Consider the following 24964-nt stretch of genomic DNA (forward strand, 5'->3'; position numbering starts at 1 on the left):
AAAGATTCTATTCCTCCAATTGTTACTAATGGGATAGGTATGGACACAACAATTTAAAGCAGGATGAACCAATTGTTGTTCCTTTAAGCACTTACACAATATGGATACTAGATAATCCCTAGTATTAGTTTTGGATGTATACCCTTGTAGTCTGAATTAAATGGTTTGCTTATATTCTCACTATCTATTCCTTTGAACATTTTAAATACTTGGGTCAAGTCTCATCTCAAACTTCTGTGAAAAGGCTCAATTTAGTTACCCACTGCTCATAAATTATTTCCTAAATTCTTTAGAGAGAAGACACCTATCACAAGGTATGTTTCTCTAAACATGGCATTAACTGTAATCAGTCACAATAATCAATATCCTGTTTTTTTTATATATAAAGGCAACGTAAGCAAGCCGCTACAGGTACATTCACAAAAAGTGGGCTAGATAATAGAGTGGATGAAGTTATTCATAAATGAGTACCTTATTTTAGATTAGGCAGCTTGTGCATCCATGTTTTAGAATCAGATGTTTATCTTTGCTTGATCCATTTAATTAACAATGGCAGCAGATTATTGACCATTGGACATTTGAACTAATCAGATCCAGTTTTCTTTTTTATTTGTTACATTAAGCACTAGAATGCCAAGCTTATGGGTCTCACCAGTATTTAATTGCAAAACCCATCCAATTAAACTTGTCAATTTTATCTCTTCTCATTCTCTGATGTTCGACTTATCAAATCATCCTTAGAATAATTAAGTACAAACCTTTGAATCATACCGGTCATACTTGGATGCTGACATCTCTCCAATTAGAATTACCACCATTACCCTTCATTCTTTCAGTATTGAATTGTGCAATGGACAACATTTTAACTTCACTTCAGCCACAAGTCTCCAGGGAGCCACTTTCCAAAAATCAAAGTTTCAGTCATACTTACAACAGCCATTCAACAGCAAGCAATTGTTTTAACTACGCTGCAGTATAACAGCAGTGCAATACTGGCTGTCATTTAGAAACTCTCAAAATTCTTACCTGGTATCCTTTACTGGAGGGAGGATAGACACAGGCACTGAGAGAAGGTTTGCGAGGAATGTACTCCAGCACAACTAAAAAGATGAACATTAACCACTAAGTTTTGCATGCTATCTCAAATTATACTTTGTTTGTTCAGAAGGTTCAATGCAAATATGCATTTTTAAATATACCATATAATTGAAAGCACGTAAAACTCTAAATCATGTTCAAATTAGAAACTTTCCTCATGAATGAAAATGCACTTTGTGCAGAGTCAGAAAAGAATCAAAATACCTGATAAGGGTCAAACATTGCTGTAGTGCTTGCATTTGAGTAATCTGTTGCAAAAACAGCACCTACATTTAAGGAACAACACAGGTAATGTACAGATAATTGAAATTAAAATAGTTGGCACATATTAAACAGTTTCTGAAGGTCATTTTACCCATCTTAAAACATCCAGAAAGACAGCACACTTCCACACTGTTGCATTGAACTACACCTTAAATAATTCCATGATTTTCACTTCCATTACTTTTCTTGGAATTCCATGCCCAAGTATGGATCATTCTTTATACAAAAAATTCCTGATCTTAGTTCTAAATTTATCTTTTACTAGTCTGAACTGGTGTCTCATCTTACTTGATTAGTTTTATTTAAGGTAGTATTCTGGACTAAACTCCTCCATTCCCTTATGATTCTTTTCCACCTCTAGGAGATTACCTCTCAGATGCCTACTTTCTAAACAGGAAGCCTCAATCCTCACTGTTTACACTCCTCAACCCAGGGATCAGGCTCTAGGCTCATCTGTGCACTGCTTCCAGCACTTGAAAGTCTTCTTTATTTCCCAGCAACTTGACCTGAACATTGTGCTCAAGGAGCAGTCTACTATACAGTACGATAACAATTTGCTCTGACTTGTATTCTGACATATTTGGTTAGCTCAGTTGGCTAGACTGTGGTGCAGAATAACGCCAACAGCACGGGTTCAATCCTCATACCGGCTCAGGTAATTCTTGAGCCTACCTTCTTGCACAGTAGTGATATCATGGCAATGGCCATGATTAACAGCTTTGGACAATGGGAATGCTACATGAAGAGAGAGGGAGCTTGACATTCTATTTCCTTTGTTGATTGCTGACCAGCATCAGTTAGACATGTTGAACATCAAGTCTACTATAGCACCAAGGTCTGTCTTGAATTTATCGTTATGACTACATTCACTCATGACAAACTAATGGAACTGAGAGAAGAAAATCATCTTATTCACACTGTTTGATAATGGCTGAAGTTTGCACAGTGAAATACTCTATCATTATGTTTAGCCATGCTTCATGTTTAAATTACTGGGGACCAGCCAATGGCAGAAAATCACAACTTCAGCAGCAAGAATGTCAGCTAATCCTCATGACTATAAAGGAAGGATCAATACTTCAGGCACATTATTCAATTTAGGTTATATTCATAATGCTCTTCTAATTGACCTTATGACCACAAAACTATAATTCTGTAATTATATCATCTATGTGCTAATAGTACAAGTACATATAAAATAAACTACAGTAAGCTCTCACTTTTAAGTCACCCACTTAAAGTCGATTCGCTTTAACGTTGTTTACACTTTAGGAGCTTTTTTTGACTGGTGTTGCCAATTTTAATTTTACATCGTCTGCACTGTGGCCCCACCTCCCTGCGCTGAACTCAGGGCCAGCCGCTGTCATGTTCGGATGCCGGAGCTGCCACAGTCACCAGAGGCTCAGGTAGCAGGGAGAGAGTATGTGGTAAAGTGAGGTACCCTGCACCTTTAAGAGAATCAAAGTGTACTAATCATGTGACAGCACTGACAAATCACTGTACAGCGCAGGCATCTGGGAACTGTAAGCCTCATTCTGGAGGTTGCTGAGTGAGCACATATGATCAGGTGCTCTGCCCTATGTCTCAATAAACCATCACTGTTTATTCTTACATCAGTCTCCCCCATTATTGATGACAAGCAGCAATTAATGAGTACATAGGAAGGCATGCAGTTAGGGTGTGGTTGGCCAACGAACTCATTTAGCAAGGCATAAGAGAGTGAGACCCAAGCTCCGGGAGCAGGAGCAAAGGCAGGGACAGGAAACTGCCAGCTGCCAATTGGGTGATGAACTATGAGAAATCTGGGGCAGGTTTGGAGATGGGGGAGGGATCGGCACACCTCCCTCAGATCCATCCGTGGCCCCTCCCCCCGCCGACTCCTTCCGCAGCACCCTGTGGGAAAGGGGCACAGCCCCTGCAGACTGAGGGGGGTCCAGGCTCCGGGGGGGGGGGGGGGGGGGGGGGTGAGGGCAATAGAGAGTGGGAAAGGACAAAGAGGGGGAGAGAGAGATAGAGACAGAGACAGAGACAGAGAGAGAGAGACAGAGAGAGAGAGACAGAGAGAGAGACAGAGAGAGAGACAGAGAGAGAGACAGAGAGAGAGACAGAGAGAGAGACAGAGAGAGACAGACAGAGAGACACAGACAGAGAGAGACAGAGAGAGAGAGAGACAGAGAGACAGAGAGAGAGAGAGACAGAGAGAGAGAGACAGAGAGAGAGAGACAGAGAGAGAGAGACAGAGAGAGAGAGACAGAGGGAGAGAGACAGACAGAGACAAAGGGGATGAGAGAGAGAGAGAGAGAGGGAGGGAGAGACACAGACAGTGGGAAAGGGGGTCAGAGAAAATGAGAGGGAGGGGAGAGAGGGAGAGGGAGGGGGGGAGAAAGAGAGAGAGAGAGAGAGAAAGACAGTGGGAAAGGGGGTCAGAGAGAGAGAGACACACACACACACACACACACACACACACACACACAGGCAGATAGATAAGCAGCATGGGAAAGGAAAATAAGCAAAAATTTGAGTTGCGTTTCAGAAGTGCTGTGGGTGAGACACAGGAGCTGTGCTGCTCAGGGCTTCTTTAGTGATTTAGTCTTATCTGAATTGAATTTGTACAGTGCTTCTGTTATATTAAGTGATTTATTTTATTTTGCAAGTTACTCCAGCTAGGAATACATAGGGCTGCACATGTACAGTACGGTATTTCAACTTGTATGTTGGTTTTTCTGGGCGAGAAGTGTCCAATGGAACCTAACTCCAGTTTTAACATTGATTCCTGCGGGAACCAGAGATTCACTTAAATCACGATTTTCATGAACACAACCACAGCTTTGAGGACTTACTGTACAGGAAAAGTGTGAATAAGTACAACATAAGGAATTGATAGTGCTGAATCAATGGTCATTTAGGCTCCCATTTTCTGCCCAATCCTAAAATAATGCCTCATTCTTCCAAAATAATGCTAATGTGAATAATTGCATATAACATAGTCACTTCACAAATGGATTTAAGTGATTTGGACACAGTTAACAATATATTTTTCTAAAATATCAGTTCCATTGTAAATAATACATTTCATCGATGTGACAAAACGCTATTTAGCTGCTTTATCCTTCTGGACAAATTAAGAAATATTTTTATAATACTAAAGCTAAAGGAAGTGGCTTATATAAGTACCATTAAAAGTGGTAATCCAACAGACTGCGACACACATAGAAAGCACCAAAAGGACAATAAGTAAATATTAAGGATGCAAAAAAGGAATACGATTATAAAACCATGCAAATAATAATAAGGCCAAGAGTAAAAGTTATTTTTATAAATATATTAAAAGTAAGAGAGATGTGAGCGCAATAAAGCAACACAAAGGCAATATTGTTAATAGAACAAAGAACAAAGAAAAGTACAGCACAGGAACATGCCCTTCGGCCCTCCAAGCCTGTGCCGATCATATTGCTCGTGAACTAAAACATTTTGCACTCCCAGGGTCCGTATCCCTCTATTCCCATCCTATTCATGTATTTGTCAAGCTGCCTTTTAAACACCACTATCGTACCTGCTTCCACCACCTCCTCTGGCAGCGAATTCCAGACACTCACTACCCTCTGCGTAAAAAACTTGCCCCACACATCTCCTCTAAAGTTTTCTCCTCTCACCTTAAATCTATGTCCCCTAGTAATTGACTCTTCCACCCTGGGAAAAAGCTTCTCACTATCTACTCTGTCCATGCCACTTATAATTTTGTAAACTTCTGTCAAGTCGCCCCTCAATCTCCGTCGCTCTAGTGAGAACAATCCGAGTTTCCCCAACCTCTCCTCATAGCTAATAACCTCCAGACCAGGGAGCATCCTGGTAAACCTCCTCTGCACCCTCTCCAATGCCTCCATATCCTTCTGGTAATGTGGCGACCAGAATTGCACGCAATATTCCAAGTGTGGCCTAACCAAGGTTCTATACAGCTGCAGCATGATTTCCCAGCTTTTATACTCAATATCCCTGCCAATGAAGGCAAGCATGCCATATGGCTTCCTGACTACCTTATCCACCTGCGTTGCCACTTTCAGTGACCTGTGGACCTGTACACCCAGATCCCTCTGCCCGTCAATACACTTAAGGATTCTGCCATTTACTGTATAATTCCTGCCTGTATTAGACCTTCCAAAATGCATTACCTTGCATTTGTCCGGATTAAACTCCATCTGCCATTTCTCCGCCCAAGTCTCCAACCGATCTATATCCAGTTGTATCCTTTGACAATCCTCTTCACTATCTGCAACTCCTCCAACCTTAGTGTCGTCTGCAAACTTACTAATTAGCCAATTTACATTTTCCTCCAAATCATTTATGTATACTACAAACAGCAAAGGTCCCAGCACTGATCCCTGCAGAACTCCATTAGTCACAGCTCTCCATTCAGAAAAGTACCCTTCCACTGCTACCCTTTGTCTTCTATGACCAAGCCAATTCTGTATCCATCTTGCCAGCTCACCTCTGATCTCGTGCGACATTACCTTCTGTACCAGTCTGCCATGACGGACCTTGTCAAAGGCCTTACTGAAATCCATGTATACAACATCCACTGCCCTTCCATCATCGATCATCTTTGTCACTTCCTCGAAAAACTCAAGCAAGTTAGTGAGAGACGACTGCCCCTTCACAAAACCATGCTGCCTCTCGCTAATACGCCCATTTGCTTCCAAATGGTAGTAAATCCTGTCACGAAGAATCTTCTCCAATAATTTCTCTACCACTGACGTAAGGCTCACCAGCCTGTAATATCCTGGATTATCCCTGCTACCCTTCTTAAACAATGGAACAATATTGGCCATTCTCCAGTCCTCTGGGACCTCACCCGTAGCCAGTGAGGATACAAAGATTTCTGTCAACAAGTCAACGGTAGATTTATTAACCAAGTATTTTGGATCCATTTTTACAGCAGAGGAATACTGCTGATAGAAGGGAAACTAAAAACAAATCAAGGGGGGGAATTTAGTGGATTTGATACAAGTTAAAAATAGTAATGGAGAAAATAAAGGGAATTAGGAAAGATAAATTTCCAGGGCCTGATGGGTTTCGGCCCCAGGCTATCAGAAAAAGTAGGTGAATAAGTTGGGGAAGCATTGACCAGAATCTTTCAAAGCCATCTCGATTTGGGAATTGTACACTAGATTGTAAATTGATCATGTCACTCCACTACTGAAGAAGGATGAAAGAGATACATCAGGTAGTTACAGCCTGTCAGTTGCGGAGAAGATACTAGAATCTGTTACTAGAACTACCAATGACTGAGCACTTAAATAAACAGGAGGTGAATCAGAGAAAGCCAGCAAGTCTTTTTAAAACAAGCCATGTCTAACTAATGTAGATGGGTTTTTTTTTTAGGAAGTCAGTAAGATAGATATTGATGCACCTATGGATGTTCTCTACATGGACTCTAGAAGGCAGGAGAGTGGGATAAAGGTTACATACTCTAATTAGCTGGATGTGACAAGTGGTGCTCTGTAGTAATCTATTCCAAGGCTTCAACTTTTCATTATATTTAACAATTTTGATAAAGGAAAAGAGTTGCATATCCAAGTTTGCAGATGATATTAGGAGGGACAGTAAGTAGTACAGATGGGAGCAGGAAGTTGCAAAGGGCAGACAAATTAATGAATGGAAAAGATTATTTCAAGTGGAATTCAATGTGGACAAGTAGGAGGTTATCCACTTTTGACTCAAGAATGCTAAATCAGAATATTTTCCAAACTATAACAAACTAGCAACTGTAGAGGAAGAGATTTAGGAGTCTAAGTTCAGAAATCATTAAAAGTTAATAGACCAGTTATCCAAAAAGCAATCAAAAAGGAAATGTCAGCCTTTATCGCAAGGTAGTTCAAAAAGAAAGTGGAGGAAGTTATGCTTTAGTTTTACAGTCTTGGTCAAACCCCATCTGGAGTACTATATTAGTTTTGGGCATCAGACCTCAAGGGAAGGATATGAAAGCCCTAGAAGGGAAGCAGCACAGATTCACCAGAATGCTACTTGGGTGGTTGCATGAACTTGGCTCGTATTCCCTAAACTATAGAAGATTGAGGTGATCTCATTGAGGTGTTAAAAACGATAAAAGCATTGGACAGGAGAGGTATGGAGAAGCTATTTTCTCTGATATGGGAATCAAAAACAAGACAATATTAAAATTTGAGCTAGTCCATTCAGGAGCAGAATCAGGAAGCACTTTTTCCACACAACGGGACGCAGAATCTGGAACTCTCCCAAAAAAGGCCGTTGATGCTCGGATAATTGGAGCTTTTAAGTCGGAGATATATTTTTGTTACGCAAGGGTATCAAGGGGTTATGGAGCAGTGGAGTTGAGGGACCGGCCAATCTGCTGTGATATAGTTGAACGGTCCATCAGACTTGAGGGGCTGAATGGCCTATCCCTTTCCTTAATGCTTCCAAGGCATTTTTTAAATAAACTGCTCATTGTCCTTAAGCGATGGACTATATACCTCAAGGAACATCTTTTCTATCAAATATTCTATCAATTAATATTAACTAGTAGACTCCAAAAGTGTTGCTACGAGTAGCCCATGGCAAGAGCTGGGAAGCAGAACAGTTAGCGGTCATCAGCATGGAAAATACTATCACCCAACAGAGTTCAAGGATCAAGCTTGGGGAATAGAGATATACTAAAGGTCCCAAAGAAGGGGAGAGGCAACGAGTGTGGAAAAGGGGAGAATCTGTGCAAGATAAAGTTATTGGAAGAGAGAGTGAGTAAGATGTTTTTCCTCAATTTTTTTGTTTAAACTTGATAATAGATTTTATTTTAGGTGCTTAGAAAGTGGGTGATGCAAGAAGCCAATGTAGCTGCCCAAAGGATACAATGCCCATACACTATGCTCAGGGATGAGAGGGACATTTTGTGAGAGATAATGAAGTCCTTTGTGTGCTTTGGTAACTGTTTTTAAGTATTGTTTATTTGTCGCATTATAAAGTTGTGTGAAATTTGAGTCAATCGTGATGTTCACAAATTATAGTGTAGGCATTTTCCCACAGCCTATAGATTACACATAGGGTGAACAACCATTAATTATGTGGATTGAGTACAAAACTACAAAAGGTTGTTCAATTCATAATTTTGGCCTCAAATAGTTTTACTCAGATCATAGTATTGAATTTGTTGCTTCACTGCCCTTTAGATCGAGGTAATTTTTTAAAAATTCATTCAAATTTAACATTTTGCTTTGAAGGTCAAACTTACCTTTTGTCAGTTTGTACAACAGCCACGTATCAATGGTCCCAAAACAGCAGTTTTCTTCAGCAACAGCATCTTGAACCTGTAAGGAGATGCCTATAGTAAAATATATATATAGAAATGCCACAGCTTCAAAATATAAAATTTGCTTGCAATATTGGCCCTTCTGTCTCTCCTTCCTGGGCTAGTTAAGCACAAGAGGACTTTCATAGCGTTGTTACATAGCACCTGTCTTCAGAAGGACGAACCAGATCATTGATTGTAGAACGTACCTCAACAAACTAGTTCACAAATGCAGACAAACATGCTGAGAAACAATGTTCTTCAGGTACTGTCACTACTCCCAGAAAGTTAAATCTAGAATACTTTCACTGAGAAGAACTGTGCCTTTATTTTAAAAAAAAATCAACTGATATAGTGTGAGATATGCTGACTCTGAAAAACAGGAGAATCTTTTTACTGCTCGTAATTGAAGCAATGCAGCCACACACTGTTACTGCAGTGACGGGGGTATCAGACACCTTTAAGTGTTTAAAAGCAAAAAATTGCGGATGCTGGAAATCCAAAACAAAAATAAAAATACCTGGAAAAACTCAGCAGGTCTGGCAGCATCTGCGGAGAGGAGCACAGTTAACGTTTCAAGTCTGTATGACTCTTCAATGGAACTAAGTAAAAATAGAAGAGAGGTGAAATATAAGCTGGTTTAAGGGGATGTGGGACAAGTAGAGCTGGATAGAGGGCCAGTGATAGGAGAAGATAGCCAAAAGATGTCATAGACAAAAGTACAAAGAGGTGTTGAAGGTGGTGATAATATCTAAGGAATGTGCTAAGGGTAGAAAGCAGGACGAGCAAGGTACAGATAGCTCTAGTGGGGGTGGGGTGAAGAAATCGAAATAGGCTAAAAGGTAGAGATAAAACAATGGATGGAAATACATTTAAAAATAATGGAAATAGGTGGGAAAAGAAAAATCTACATAAATTATTGGAAAAAAAGGGGGGGGGGGAGAATCGGAAAGGGGGTGGGGACGGAGGAGAGAGTTCATGATCTAAAATTGTTGAACTCAATACTCAGTCCAGAAGGCTGTAAAGTACCTAGTCGGAAGATGAGGTGCTGTTCCTCCAGTTTGCGTTGAGCTTCACTGGAACAATGCAGCAGGCCAAGGAAAGACATGTGGGCATGAGAGCAGGGTGGAGTGTTGAAATGGCAAGCGACATGGAGGTCTGGGTCATGCTTGCGGACAGACCGAAGGTGTTCTGCAAAGCGGTCACCCAGTCTGCGTTTGGTCTCTCCAATGTAGAGGAAACCGCATTGGGAGCAACGAATGCAGTAGACTAAATTGAGGAAAGTGCAAGTGAAATGCTGCTTCACTTGAAAGGAATGTTTGGGCCCTTGGACGGTGAGGAGAGGGGAAGTAAAGGGGCAGGCGTTGCACCTTCTGCGGTTGCATGGGAAGGTGCCGTGGGAGGGGGTTGAGGTGTAGAGGGCGACGGAGGAGTGGGCCAGGGTGTCCCGGAGGGAACGATCCCCGCGGAATGCCGCCGGGGGTGAAGGGAAGATGTGTTTGGTGGTGGCATCATGCTGGAGTTGGTGGAAATTGCGGAGGATGATCCTTTGAATGCGGAGGCTGGTGGGTTGATAAGTGAGGACAAGGGGGACCCTATCATGTTTCTGGGAGGGAGAGGAAGGTGTGAGGGCGGATGCGCGGGAGATGGGCCGGACACGGTTGAGGGCCCTGTCAACCACCGTGGGTGGAAAACCTTGGTTAAGGAAGAAGGAGGACATGTCAGAGGAACTGTTTTTGAAAGTGGCATCATCAGAACAGATGCGACGGAGGCGAAGGAACTGAGAGAATGGGATGGAGTCCTTACAGGAAGTGGGGTGTGAAAAGCTGTAGTCGAGATAGCTGTGGGAGTCGGTAGGCTTGTAATGGATATTGGTGGACAGTCTATCACCAGAAATTGAGACAGAGAGGTCAAGAAAGGGAAGGGAAGTGTCAGAGATGGACCATTGGAAATTATGGAGGGGTGGAAATTGGAAGCAAAATTAATAAATTTTTCAGGTCCAGACGAGAGCATGAAGCAGCACCGAAGTAATCATCGATGTACCGGAGAAAGAGTTGTGGGAGGGGGCCGGAGTAGGACCCCATAAAGAGACAGGCATAACTGGGGCCCATGCGGGTACCCATAGCCACACCTTTTATTTGGAGGAAGTGAGAGGAGTTTAAGGAGAAATTGTTCAGTGTGAGAACAAGTTCAGCCAGAAGGAGGAGAGTAGTGGTGGATGGGGATTGTTCGGGCTTCTGTTCGAGGAAGAAGTGGAGAGTCATCAGACCATCCCGGTGGGGGATGGAGGTGTAGAGGGATTGGACGTCCATGGTGAAGAGGAGGCAGTTGGGGCCAGAGAACTGGAAATTGTTGATATGATGTAGGGTGTCAGAGGAATCACGGATGTAGGTGGGAAGGGACCGGACAAGGGGAGAGAGAGAATAGAGTCAAGATAGCAAGAAACGAGTTCCGTGGGGCAGGAACAGGCTGACACGATCGGTCTGCCTGGACAGTCCTGTTTGTGGATTTTGGGTAGGAGGTAGAAGCAGGCCGTCTGAGTGTTTAAGTGTTTTCTTGTTGAATTCAGATGTTCATGTGTGTTGCAGCTTCTTGGTCCAAACAAGAAGGCATTCCTGCGATGGAAGACATTTTATTGGTGTTTCATAAAATGCTCAATTTTCTCCTTAATTGTAACCTCTGCTATTTTTCCACTATTGGTAGCTGTGCTGGAATGGAGTATGATATTTCCATTTTAAGATTAGCAGCAGACATTTGAAGGAGATAGTTTTACCATCCATACAAAAATATCCAACAGAGGAGGAATGTTATTTAGGCAAATCTATGACTTCTGCATGTGCAGCTGACAATCCCAGGATTGGTATACAGCTCTGCGGAGAAAATCCCCCCCCCCCTATCAAAGACTGAAGAATCCTCAAGACAATGCAGTTCATCTACTCAGATGGAAAACAGACACACCCTCCCCTTTGTTTCACAATGGCACTGAAGCCAGGAAGTCAAGTAAGGCAAGTGATGCAATCCCACAGAAAGGTTGGGTTTAAAATCTGCAATAGAGATTGAGGTTTAGGTAGAATTTGAATAGGAGGGACAAAAAAGTTTACATCAGATATGTGGCAGAGAATCAAACCATGCTGCCCAACATGTCCATGCTGGTCCACTCATGGATTCTCCCATCTTCCCTTATCTAAATTTATTATTATAACTATTTATTCCCTTCTCCCTCATATGCCTGCCTAGCATTCCCTTAAATGCATCTATACTATTCACTTCAACCATTCCATGTAGTAAAGAATTCCAATGAGTAATGAAGTTTTTTCTGAATTCCCTATTGAATTTCTTGTCTATCTTATATTGATGGCCTCTAGTTATGCTTTTCCCCATAAGGAGAAAAAATTTCTATGCGTCCACTCTATCAAAACCTTTCATAATTTTACAGACCTCTATTAGGTCATCCTTTAGGTTAGGTGACCTCTTTTAGGTTAAATAGCTTTGGACTGGAATCTCCCTCAACAAACCGTCCATTTTTAGGTGGTGCAGCAGAAAAGATGGGTTCAGGGAGGCCTCTTCAGAAGTTCCCTTCAACCAGCCCCCTCCCAATCCCTTTACCATCAGGGATTTAGGCATACCTATCCTTTAAATTCAAATGATGTTTCCTTGCATTTCACCTCTGTACTGCCGAATTCCAACAGGACCAGAACCGGAGTAGAATAACATAGACTCTAGCAGTGAGAAAAGCAACACCTCGCTCTTTCTGCTACTGTTGCCACAATCAGAGCAAGGTTAGTATAACTGTGGCCCAGGTGGTAGCACTTGTGCCTCTGAGTCAGCGTAAGTCCCATTCCAGAGATCTGAGCACTAAATTCTAGGCTAACACTCCAGCGTAGTACTGAGAGTGCTGTAAAGGAAGGCCAGGAGTGTTATCCCCAGTGTCCTGGCCAATACTTTTCTTCAATCATTATTAAAATAAAAACCCTGGTCATTATCAATTTGCTGTTTCTGGGAGCTTGCTAAGCGTAAGTTGGTCGTCATGTTTCCTACACTTCACTTCAAAAGTATTTGATTGGCTGTAAAGTTCTTTGGGACATCCTGAAGTCATCAAAGGCGCTATATAAATGTATGATTTTATTTTTCTTCCAATTTAAAATAAATTTAACATGTACAGGATATCTTCGAGCTGTTTGCTGCATCACTGTAGGATTTTCCTGAGTTTTCTCTTCAAGTCTTTACACAACTGAGGCAGGTTTCTTCCGCAAAGCAGAGGTACTGCCAGTACGGATAAATCGATCCTGACCTTGGAAAATGGGTTGGGGTAACAGCAACGGGAAATAGTCGTGCTCAAACCAACTTGGGCAGCAACGCTGTCCCAGATGAAATCTAAGCCAGACTCAATGTTCCCCCCTCCTTCATAATCCTCAACACTCCAAAGTAATATTTGAATCAAAACATATCATAAAGTTTTTAAACAATCAATCAAAGCAGACTGAAACAAAGGGCACATAAAGCATGCTTTGCTGAGATTGCAATCAGTGCCATTGACTTTGCTTGCTCAAAAACTGAAGCAAAATGGGAACAGTGCTATGGTCTGGGTCTCCATAAATGTTGTAATGTCATCATTTGATGTATATGTGCCCACTTCTGCATTTATTCTGGGAACCCATTATTGAAGACTCAATAACATTGCACTGAAAATTGGCATAAAACAAAACCATTTGATCTTAAAACAGAATCATCTCTTGCTTTGGTCTTTCATGACCTGTCATCTCAAGAGATGGAGATGAGCCTCTCTGAAGCTAGATGAGAAGGTAACAAAAGCACACTACACTGGCTGTGTAAGGAATTGAAATCGAGCCTGGTGCCAACACTGACCAAAAGCAACCTTCAATTCAATCGGAAGACAACTCCATACAAAACGCACAGTTACCAGAATTATACATGATGCTAAGGATCGAAATGACTCAAAGGCTGTTTTAATAAGATGGAAAAAAATCAAAAGCTGCAGCTAAACAAAAGGAGTTATTTAAATTTTTTTAAATAATAAAGTATTTGAATATTTTTAAGTAACTTTTAGAGTGTTGCATGAATGTAGATGAGGGGAATGCTATTCCTGGTGATTGGATTTGGGCAATGGTACATGTGGACTGCAGAGCAAGCAAGGATTGCAATGCTCATGTTCTTAAAGGGACACTGTCCCAACAGATCAGCAAAGGGCAAACTTTGGACTGCAGGAAAGAAACTACAACATTTGGAGTAATTTATTCTTCCACTCACCTCCCCAGCTCAAAAGCTCCAGGTTCTAGAATGCTAAATCTGTTTAAATCTGTAATTAATTAAAAAGGTAGGAAAGGGAAATTAGAGTCTTGCAGTACTGGAGAAAGAGGATGTGTCAGAGGATTCAAGGACAGGATCGATTTGACTAGAGCTAAGGAATAAGAAGGGCGCAATTACATTGCTCGGTGTAATATATAGACCACCAGCTAGTGGGAAGGATATGGAGAAACAAATCTGCAAGGGAATTACAGAGAGGTGTAAACATTGTAGAGTAGTTATAATGAGGACTTTAATTACCCACATATGGACTGGGATAGTGCTGGTGTAAGGGGCAGTGAGGGACAAGTGTTCCTAGGTTGTGTTCAGGAGAATTTCCTATAATAGCATATATGTCCAGTCCAACAAGAAAGGAGACACTGCTAGACCTGGTTCTTGGGAATGAGGTGGGCCAAGTAGATCAAGTGACAGTGGGGGAACATTTAGGGGACAGTGATCATTGTATCATGAGGTTTAGGATGACAGTGGAAAAGGATATTGGTCAATCCAGAGTAGGATTGGCACAGAGAGGACTTCAATGGGGCAAGAACGGAGCAGGGCCGGATAGACTGGAACCAAAGGTTGGCGGGAAAAACAGTAGCTGAACAACAGGCTACCTTCAAAGAGGAGATGGTTTGTGCATAATCAAGGGATGTTCCCTCAAAAGGGGAAGGGTAGGACAAACAAATCCAAAGCTCCCTGGATGACAAAGGAGATGGAAATTAAGTTAAAGAAGAAAGTGTGCTTATGACAGGTGTCAGGTAGCAAATACAATTGAGAACCAAGCTGAATACAGAAGGTTCAGAAAGGATGTGAAAAAGCAAATACGAGAAGCAAATAGGGATTATGAAAAATACACTAGCAGCTAACATAAAAGGAAATCCCAAAGTATTCTATAAGCACATCAATAGTTAAAGGGTGGTAAAAGGAGGAGTAGGGCCAATTAGAGACCAAAAAGGGGGTTTACACAAAGGTAAGAGGCATGGCTGAGATGTTAAATTAAATCTTTGCACCTGTCTTTACCTACGAGGTAGATGCTGCCCAGGCAATGGTGACAGAGGAGGAAACTCAGTCACTAGAAGGATTTAAAATTGATGAGGAGGAGATATTGGATAAGTGGTCGGTACTTAAAATTGATAAGGCACCAGGACTAGATGAGATGCATCCAAGAATATTGAAAGAGTGGAAATTGCAGAGGCACTGCCAATAATCTTCCAGTGTTCCCTGGATTCAGCGGCGGTGCGGAGGACTGGAGAATTACAAACATTACGCCCTTGTTCAAAAAAGGTATAAAGATCTGCCCTGCAATCACAGACCAGTCAGTTTAACTTCAATCATGGGGAAACTTCTAGAAACAATTATTCAGGATAGAATTAATAGTCACATGGAAAAATGTGGATTGATTCAGAAGAGTCAGCAAGGGTTTGTTAAAGGAAAATCATGTCTAACTAACTTACTGGAGTTTTTCAAAGCTTGTGGATGACACAAAACTTGGGAGAATTGTAAACTGTGAGGAGGACAGTGTGGACTTTCAAAAGGACATGGACACATTGGTGGAGTGGGCATATAGGTGGCAGATGAAGTTCAATGCAGAGAAGTGTGCGGTGATACACTTTGGTACAAAGAACATGGAGAGACAGTTTAAAAAAGGATACTATTCTAAAGGGTGTGCAGGAGCAAAGAGACCTGGGTGTATAATTACATAAGTTGTTAAAGGTGGCAGGACAGGTAGAGAGAGGTGTTTCTAAAGCATTCGGTATTCTAGGCTTCATTAACAGAGGGCATAGAGTATAAGAGCAGGGAGGTTTTGATGAACTTATATAAGATCCTGGTTAGACCTCAGCTGGAGTATTGTATACAGTTCTGGCTGCCACACTATAGGAAGGATATGAACGCATTGAAGAGTGCAGAAGAATGGTTCCAGGGATGAGACACTTCAAATTATGACGGAAGACTGGGGAAGTTGAGACTGTTTTCCTTGGAGAGAAGAAGGCTAAGAGGAGACTTGGTAGACATTTTCAAAATAATGAGGGGTCTGGGCAGAGTATATAGGGAGAAACTGCTCCCACTCGTAAGTGGATCGAGAACCAGAGGGCACAGTTTTAAAGTGTTTTGCAAAAGAAGCAAATGCGAGGTGAGAAAATCTTTTTCACACAGCAAGTAGTTAGGGCTTGGAATGCACTGCCTGGAAGTGTGGTGGAGGCAGGTTCAATTGAGGCATTTAAGAGGGCATTGGATGATTATTTAAATAGAAACAATGGGCAGGGTTACGGGGGAAAGGCAGGAGATTGGCACCAATATAAAATGCTGAGTGCCGGTGCAGACACGATGGGCCAAATGGCCTCCTTCTGCACCTTAACAATTCTGTGATTTAATTAGAGGGCAAGTTGAGAGGTTCTTAAATTTGATTCTTTTTGTAAAATTCAGGGCTTTATCATCTTAGAGGTTTTGCCGTTGATTGGTTACGCCATCAATAAATTGCTCACCCAAAATTGCAAGTTATTAACGATGGGAAAAAATCTGATAGGCTGGATTTCTTGTTCCACTCTTACAAGTTTCTCTGCTGCTGGGCCCAATTTGCAGGATACAGGACACAAACTGAGAAGCTGCAGTAACTATTTCTGCCAGCAGAGAGCTGTACCTTCATCCCTAAACTTAGGCCATACAAGCTTCACCTAAAATATTGCTAGAGTTAAATAATTACTGATATCTTTTTGATAACATTTTGGCAGCAAATGTTGCAATGAAGCAGACCTAAGAATTTTAGCTGAAATCAATCAGTATAGACCAGGAGGCAGAATTACATAATCAAAACACTTAAGTACAAGGAAGAGAAGGCCATACTGTTCAATGTACTGGTAAGTCTGCATTTTGAGGACGGTGCCCATTTTTAGATACCAAGACACAAGGGAGATACTTAAGCCTTCGAGGAGTTCAGGAAAGCTGCAAGATCCTAAGCATCAAAGGCTGATGGAATAAGGAAATGAGGAAAGGCTGCAGCAACTGGATGCTTTCAGCCTTGGAAACGGGTGACCAAGAGATGATCTTATAAAGTAGTATAGAAGATAGTAAACACCATGGAAAAAGCAGATTCAGAACACGAATTCACATTATAACAACATGACAGGACAAAGGGGCACAGGTTCAAAATAGCAAAAGACAAACTTTGGACTGATATCATGAGGTTCTTCCTTATCCAAAAGGATCAATACATGGAATGGACCTTGTGCATTAATCATTGAAGAAACAGTGTGCGCCGTGGAGGTTGATGATTAAGGGTGGTAGTGACGGCAATATAGGCACAGATAGAGGCCACCTACCCTTTGAGCCTGTTCTGCCTGATCTACAAATCTAACTCTATAAACCCACCTTTGCCCCATATCCTTTAATACGTTTGGTTAACAAAAATCTATCATATTCATTTAAAATCAACAATTGGTCCAGCATCAATCGCCATTTGCAGAAGAGTTCCAAACTTCTACCACCTAGTGTGTGTAGAAGTGTTTTCTCATTTCACTTCCAAAAGGTCTGGTTCTAATTTTTAGACCATTCCCCAGACGAGGAAAGGAGACTGTAGAATCTTTCGCATTGGATGATTCAAGATGTGGCTAATCGGCCCTCTTCATCTCTACACCTTCTGAAAGAGCGCCAGCATATAATAATTAACTCTTCCCCTAATAAGTACAAGATACCCACATACGAAATAGGATTTCTTTGTCTCCACATTTAAAACGAGAGAAAAAAAAACAATAAATTACCAAATGCCAAGACGTTAACTTACTAATGGGTAAAAAAAGGATTTTTTTTCTAACAATCGTTCTATTCATCTTCCACTCTCCATTTAGCTCTCATATTTTGTCACTGATTCAGCCAACTCTTCCTGCAAGTTACTCCTTCCTCTCTCCCTTCAGTCTTCTGCATGCAATAACTTAGCTGATATAACAAAGCTCCAGAGGATTTGGGAGGAGGAGTAGATGCATAGGCTTGTTAGAAGAACTGACTGCTCAAAGAGGTTAGCTTTGAGGAGGGTTTTGAAAATGCTGAGATGTAGTAGCAGGGAGCTGACCATGAAAAGAATTTCAAAGAGGAGGGGTACGACAGCTAGCAACAGTCGAGAGAAGGAAACGGATACCCACAATCAGCCAGTCACATAAAGAGCAGAGGACGGTGGTTGGGGTATAGGGCTAGTGGAAGTTCCAGAGCTAGTGTAGGGATAGCACATGAGAGGGCTTCTAAAGCAGTTAAGGCTACACCATCCTATTAGTTATAGTAACAATTGGAAGATGAACAGAACACAAACTGGAGTCATACTTAGCACAAACGAAGATGGTTGTGGCTATTGGAGGTCAATCATCTCAGTTTCAGGACATCACTGCAGGATTTCCTCAGGGTAGTGTCCTAGGCCCAACCATCTTCACATGCTTCATCAATGAACTTCCTTCCATCAGAAGGATGATTGCATAATGTTCAGCACCATTCACGACTCCTCAGATACTGAAGCAGTCCATGTCCAAATGCAGCTAGAACTGGACAATATCCAGGCTTGGGCTGACAAGTGGCAAGTAACATTCGCACCACACAACTCAATGACCATCTCCAACAAAAGAGAATCTAACCATCGCCCCTTGACATTCAATGGAATTACCATCGCTGAATCCCCCACTATCAATATCGTGGGGGGTTACCATTGACCAGAAACTGAACTAGACATAGCCAGGAGTGTAATGGAATACTCTCCACTTGCCTGGATGAGTGCAGTTCCAAAACTCAAGAAGCTCGACATCATCCAGGTATTATGACGCAGCAGGTGATGTGTGCTAGGTGGATCAAATCCACGAGAAAAACTTGATCACGCAGTCACAACGGTTTTGCAATTTGTATTTATTTCAAGATGTGTGCCCTGAATTCAGTAGTAATAAGTCCACCAAAATGCGAGTTTTTTTAAGAACACTAAATTAACATTTATTAACAAAAGAAAAGATTTCAAGCACATACATCGGTCTACAAATTACTACTATAAAACTCCTGAAACCCCTAATTAATCTGGCTTCCAGTTACACCCCCGTTAAGGCAACAGTAAAAAAAATAGATTTAAACAGATCCAGGCAAGTCAACACGATACCCTGGACAGTAGAATTCAAAGTGGCTTTTCCCAGCTTCGGTTTCTGGAGACAGCAGCTTAAGGCACAAATGCTGGAGGCTTTTTACATTTCTGGTAGATCTTACAATGCCTTCTGACACATAGCTGCATTCAGCTTTATAGGTGTTTCTCCCTTTCAATGTAAATTCCATTGTTCCCATATGTTTTTGGAACTTTACCTATCTCATAATATATAAATCTTTTCATGGTGCTCATTTTATCAGTAGCCTTTGGGAAAAATAAACACACTGCTTGGCCTAGCTTCTCTGGCTAGGTGTAACATCCTACCATCTCTTTGGAATTCAAACTACCCTGATTTATCTAAAAATGCAAATTCTCCTCACCTCACATCCTAAAATTTCAGCCATGTTTACGTATTTAGCATTTCAAACCTGGGTTCTTTTGATTTGTCAAAGTCTCCAGACCAGCTATCTGCAACTCAATCTCACACACACACACAATCCAAACCCCACTGTTAACCTAGTTTTACAATAAATCACAATAATTTTATGAGAATTATTATACTCTCGTGACACAAAACAAAGCAGCCTGCTTGAATGGCACCACATTCACTCCCTCCACCACCATCAATGCACTGTAGCAGCAGTGTGTACCATCTACAAGATGTACTGCAGAAAATTACCAAGGCTCCTTCGACAGCACCTTCCAAACCCACAACCGCTACCATCTAGAAGGACAAGGGCAGCAGATACATGGGAACACCGCCACCTGGAAGTTCCCTTCCAAGCCACTCACATTCCTGACTTGGAAATATATCGTTGTTCCTTCACTGTCGCTGGGTCAAAATCCTGGAACTCCCTCTCTGACAACACTGTGGATGTACCTACCCCACAGGGACTGCAGCAGTTCAAGGCAGCACACCACAGCCTTCTCAAGGGTAATTAGGGATGGGAAATAAATGCTGGCCTAGTTAGCAACACCCATATCCCATGAACAAATAAAAAAAATTCTGTTGGTTAAAATCACAGGAAAGTGTGTGTCTCATATATGAGGGAAAATAAAATTGTAGGAGCTAAAGTGTATTCAACTTCACCAAATACCTAGAAGGATTATGTTGGTGTAACAAAGGGGTTAAAAGCATACACAGATTAAAAAACTGCTAAATGGCCTGCTACTTTAATTTGATTGATCACAAGCTGATACAAAATCAAAAGGAGGCGGTAACAGCAGTGAAGTAACAATGTCGGACATAGTAAGGGTATGTCAACTCTTATCTTTGTCTGCAAGCAGTTAAAGTTATAGATTATTAAAAAAGATGCCTGAATACACAAGTGGAAATGAGTGCGGTTTTCAAACATAAACGATAAGCTACAGAATGTGGAAATAGCAATTTGTGCAGCTTTGAAGCAACCATGTAATTTCCAATATTAGCAAAAAAGGTGACTACACTTCCAAAATACTCTATTGCCTGTAAGATGCTTTAGGATGTCCTGAGGTCATGAAAAGTGTTACACAAATGAAAGTTCTCTCTCATGATTTGGCTTGCCTCCCCATTTTTGACACTGATGGTGTTTTGTCCTATGGGCTTCGGTTCTTCATCTGGGGTTTTGAATTTTTAGTTAAAAAACTCAGAACAAAATATTTCCCATGAAACGTTAGGAACGCAAGTGTAGCAGATGCAAGGGAGTCCTCACAACACTCATCAATATCCAAAGTGTACGTTTTCTTACCTCTTTTATATTTTGGAGAACCCAGGCTAAACGAATGGACACGTGCTGCGTGGAGAAATGGATCATACTCGCAGCTAAGAAACGCTTCCTCCTGGTCAGAAAATGGAGCAATCCACTGGATTTTTGAACCACCTACATTAAAAGCAAGGAAGAACAATAGTTAATTATTCTGCAAAAAAAAAAATGTGCATTTGATAGACCCATGGTCTGGTGTCTCGATGAATTTTAAGCAATTCCAACCAGAGCTACAGTTAAATCTTTGGATCTGATCCAAACACTTTTGAAGAATTGTCAAAATGGAGTTTTCCGGAGTGAGGCTTGCTGATTTCCTTGCTCCCATTCCCAACAGCAAATGTGGCAGGAATTGGCACAAAATTCCTCCCTCCCACTCCATTTAGAAGCTGTTACCAAAAAAGTGAACATTCCAAATGTGCATGAACATGAAGCAAATAAGTTGCTGCATAGCCTTCTGAAGCAAACAATTTTATTGGAAACCATTAAAGAAATCGAGCATGACTCAAGGCTCTGTGAATTTCCACACAGCATTAAGCAGAGAAGGAAGGTGGAAACCAGAGTACACAAAATCTTCAAAATCCACACCAAGAAAGTCTTTCAAATCACATTTCCAACACATTTGACAGACCGTGGGTCGTTTTCAAAATTAAAACTTTGAACCAAATTTAAGTGCAATTCTAATTAAACATATCTCTGCTTTTGTACTAAACTCAGGTATCAACTGTACTACAAAACAATGAACTGGTCTCTACTTACCTAGTGAAAAGAACATGGAGTGCCACAGATAACAGTAATTGAGCCTACGGCAGAATCTCACAGAAGTTCAAATCTCAGAGGAACTAAGATGAACTGTTTTCAGTCTCCGATAAGGTTTTTGGTAATATTAGCCTTTGGGATCTTCTTCTTGATACAGGGCAATTGGGAATGAGAATATGAGGGTAAAAGAAGGTGTAAAAAGTGGAGTTGGTTTTGTACATGAGGGAAGGTCATGTGACATTCCTTTTAAGACTTAAACTTACTCACTTTTCATAAAAGGTCTTTTTATATTTTCCTGATGCAGTTGATTATTAGGAAACAAACGAGAACAGCTTGGAAACTTCAACATGTGATATTAGCAAATGAATGCTAACTCATTTTAAATCTTGAGTATACCATTGTTAAATTGGAAGGGCCAGAGTATCAGAATATATTTAAGTAGTTACAATTAATTGCTAGGCTGCTTTTAATATCTTTCTTCTAATACAAGACTTCAATGAGAGAGCAAAACGGCAAAGACATTGCAACGGCAAATTATTCCCATCGCCTCCACGGATGCAGCAATGGTACTCCTTAGCCAATGCACTCGGAGAATGGCAGAGTGATATTGGGAGGGCACAATTTTAAAAAATTTATGAAAGCATGTGGCTGTTTTACCGTCCTGATTTGATTTTATCAATCATTTTTTTTTGAGCAAACAATTGAAGCTATCGAACATAATTTGTTTTTAGCTTCACTGAAACAATTACATTTTAATTTCCAACCATTTCTCACATCATTTTTCTTTTCCTTCGCCATTCTTTTAGGCTCCCCCCCTCATTCCTTGAGCTTGCCCCAAGTTCATAGTAATGGCAGTGTGGACTTAAGAAAGCACAAGAGTGGAGTTCCCTTCCAAATTTCTTCATCCTTCATGTAATAAAAAGCCTCCAGTTGACAAATAGCCTGAGGTCATGAATTTACCAGGTGAACAATAAAAGGGATGAACTCACATCCTAATATCCACAATGTGTTAGAACGCCGATGTGCCGCTTTACTGTCATTGCCCTTTAAAATGATTGAGTTGATCTCAGCTCCAGCTTAATAATTACCAATACTACTATTCACTTCAATATTCCAGGACTAGGATACATCAAAGGGACAAATAAAGGAAATAATCTTCCTGATTTCACTGTTGGATAATGTTCATGTGAACATCGGAGGAGCAGAGAGTGAGCTGGCTATGTTGCTTCCACATGATAACAACCTGCCAATACGCTCAGTATTTCTCATCTGAAATTGGCCTGTGAAGTACTGCAGTAGGAGTTACTCCCTTCAGAAGGAACAGAAAAGATAACTTGAAAACATGCGGCGGAACCAACAGCTTTGTGGTTTTTACAGAACATTGTGTGTCCCAAGTCTTTTTAAAAGTTGTGCCATAGCATTTAGATTATAATTAAACACAGAGTTTCAAAATTATATAATTTGCTGTATGAAATATGCAAATCGAAATTGGTATAACAAATGGTATTCATCAATAGGAGTTTCAATATCTGTCATGCCTCATCCTTGCCACCTTAACTATGACCTTAAAAATATAGCACTCATCTGGCAACTCCCAAGAATTATAACTTGACTACATTACCCAAAGTAGTAACGATTTGTTCCATGATCTGACAAGGTCAACTGCTCGAAGGTCTTGCCAGCAGATAAAGTTATGGAAGGGTCTTCCTGTTGTCCTGAAAGATAAATACGAAACATATGGATGAAGAATGTAACAATTTCAACGACCCCACTGAAAACTTCAATTCCTATGATGAAATATCTCAGGTAGCTCTACTGCAATGTGTTGTAAATATATAAAGACCTCATATTTTTCACAGATCAATTAAGAAATTTTTTGATGAATGGTAAATACGTTGATAACACTACCATCTCTACATGAAATCCCATTAAAAACGAGGGAGAGAAGTTAAAGTTTGCAGGGAACACAGGGTGGAGTTGAGTGAAAAAGTCCCAATACCTGCTTGAAATAAAGATAAAGACTTCTTCCAACTGAGTTTTATTTTTGGTGCATAAAACTCTACAGTGAACTTGTCTCACCTGTATTCTCTTTTATACATTCAAATGGGTACTTAGCTAGTTAACTGATAATTACCAACTGAACTCCTTGTGAGTTAACTGTTTCCTTCCCCAACATTAAGGCTACAACACAGTTGCCCCAATTCTCTGATCCACACTCCTTGCAAAGTATGGCTTCACAGGATGACTGCTATGTTACAATACTGGATTGGCAAGAGAATACAGGGTCAGTTTTCTGGGTAGAGACTGCTTAGGGTCAATATGAGCACAGCGCATCAGAAATGTGCTGCAACTGTGGAAGAGAAATAGTGCTAGGATTTCCTTCTGGCACTCATCAGCAAAATGAAGGTAAACTTCATGTCCATGTAGACGCACAGAACTGTTGAAATATCCTCAGCTTGCCGGGGGTTTGGGTGCACATCAGGCTTTAAAGGCAGAAGGCTGATTAAAAGGACACAAAGCAACAGGAAGCTTGTGTTTTTACAATAATCTTCCCTTCAAACACCACATGGAATTTGACTAAATTTCCCAATGATAGATTGAAGTAAATTTATTCATTAGAGGACACCATGGGCTTCAGATATTGTTTTCCATAATAAGGGGCTTTTGACAAAAAATAGCAGTTGTCTTTCCTTCAATAGGAAATGAATATTGGATACTTTTAATGCTACCTTTCTATTAAATGCATTGAGATACCAAACTGTCTGGAGCGTTGTTAGCAAAATTGGAGTTTCATCAGGTGCTACTTGTTGGCATAATATGTAACTGTAACTGTTGCTGTGCAAATTTCCCTAAATAACAGTCACTGCACACCAAAAGTAATCCACTTTGTGAAGCAATTTCGGATGTTTTAATGATGTGATTAGATATTGTATAAAATGTAAGTATTTCTTTATTACTCCCACCTGCATCCATTATTTCCAATCGGATAAAACCAGGCAGTACAACTTTTACATAGCTGCATCGCTTTGATAAGGGTTAAATTATGAACATAGATTGCATAACTCAGCTTGTATTTCCTGGAATACAGAGGAGTCATTCTGAATGAGGAATTTAAATGTTGAAGATTCAATCTCTTCCCGAGGTCCCCAGCATCACAGATGCCAGTGAACTCGATTCGCTCCATGTGATAAGAAGAAACAGCTGAAGGCACTGGATACTGCAAAGGCTTTGGGCCCTAAACAACATTACTGAAGACTTGTGCTCCAGAACTAACTGTGCCCCTAGCCAAGCTATTCCAGTACACCTACAACAATGGCATTTATCTAACAATGTGGAAAATTGCCGAGGTATGTCTGATCAATGGGTGACTGGCAGGGGCCTGGCAGAGAGGGTGGGTGG

The 24964-nt window shown here is 41.0% G+C and overlaps 1 protein-coding gene across 2 annotated transcripts in view; it reads right to left on the reverse strand.

Annotated features, from left to right (window-relative positions):
• gk5 (glycerol kinase 5) overlaps nucleotides 1-24964 on the reverse strand; it is a 91424-nt gene that overhangs the window by 36432 nt on the left and 30028 nt on the right. For both annotated transcript variants that reach the window (XM_078564207.1, XM_078564208.1), the window contains 5 exons: nucleotides 23187-23280; nucleotides 20795-20926; nucleotides 8603-8678; nucleotides 1303-1364; nucleotides 1027-1100 (listed from right to left, as the gene is read on the reverse strand). In XM_078564207.1, the coding sequence (XP_078420333.1) occupies nucleotides 1027-1100; nucleotides 1303-1364; nucleotides 8603-8678; nucleotides 20795-20926; nucleotides 23187-23280 (438 nt within the window). The remainder of the gene's footprint in view (nucleotides 1-1026; nucleotides 1101-1302; nucleotides 1365-8602; nucleotides 8679-20794; nucleotides 20927-23186; nucleotides 23281-24964) is intronic.

Source organism: Cetorhinus maximus, chromosome 19, assembly GCF_964194155.1.
Source record: "Cetorhinus maximus chromosome 19, sCetMax3.hap1.1, whole genome shotgun sequence".
Lineage (NCBI taxonomy): Eukaryota > Metazoa > Chordata > Chondrichthyes > Lamniformes > Cetorhinidae > Cetorhinus > Cetorhinus maximus.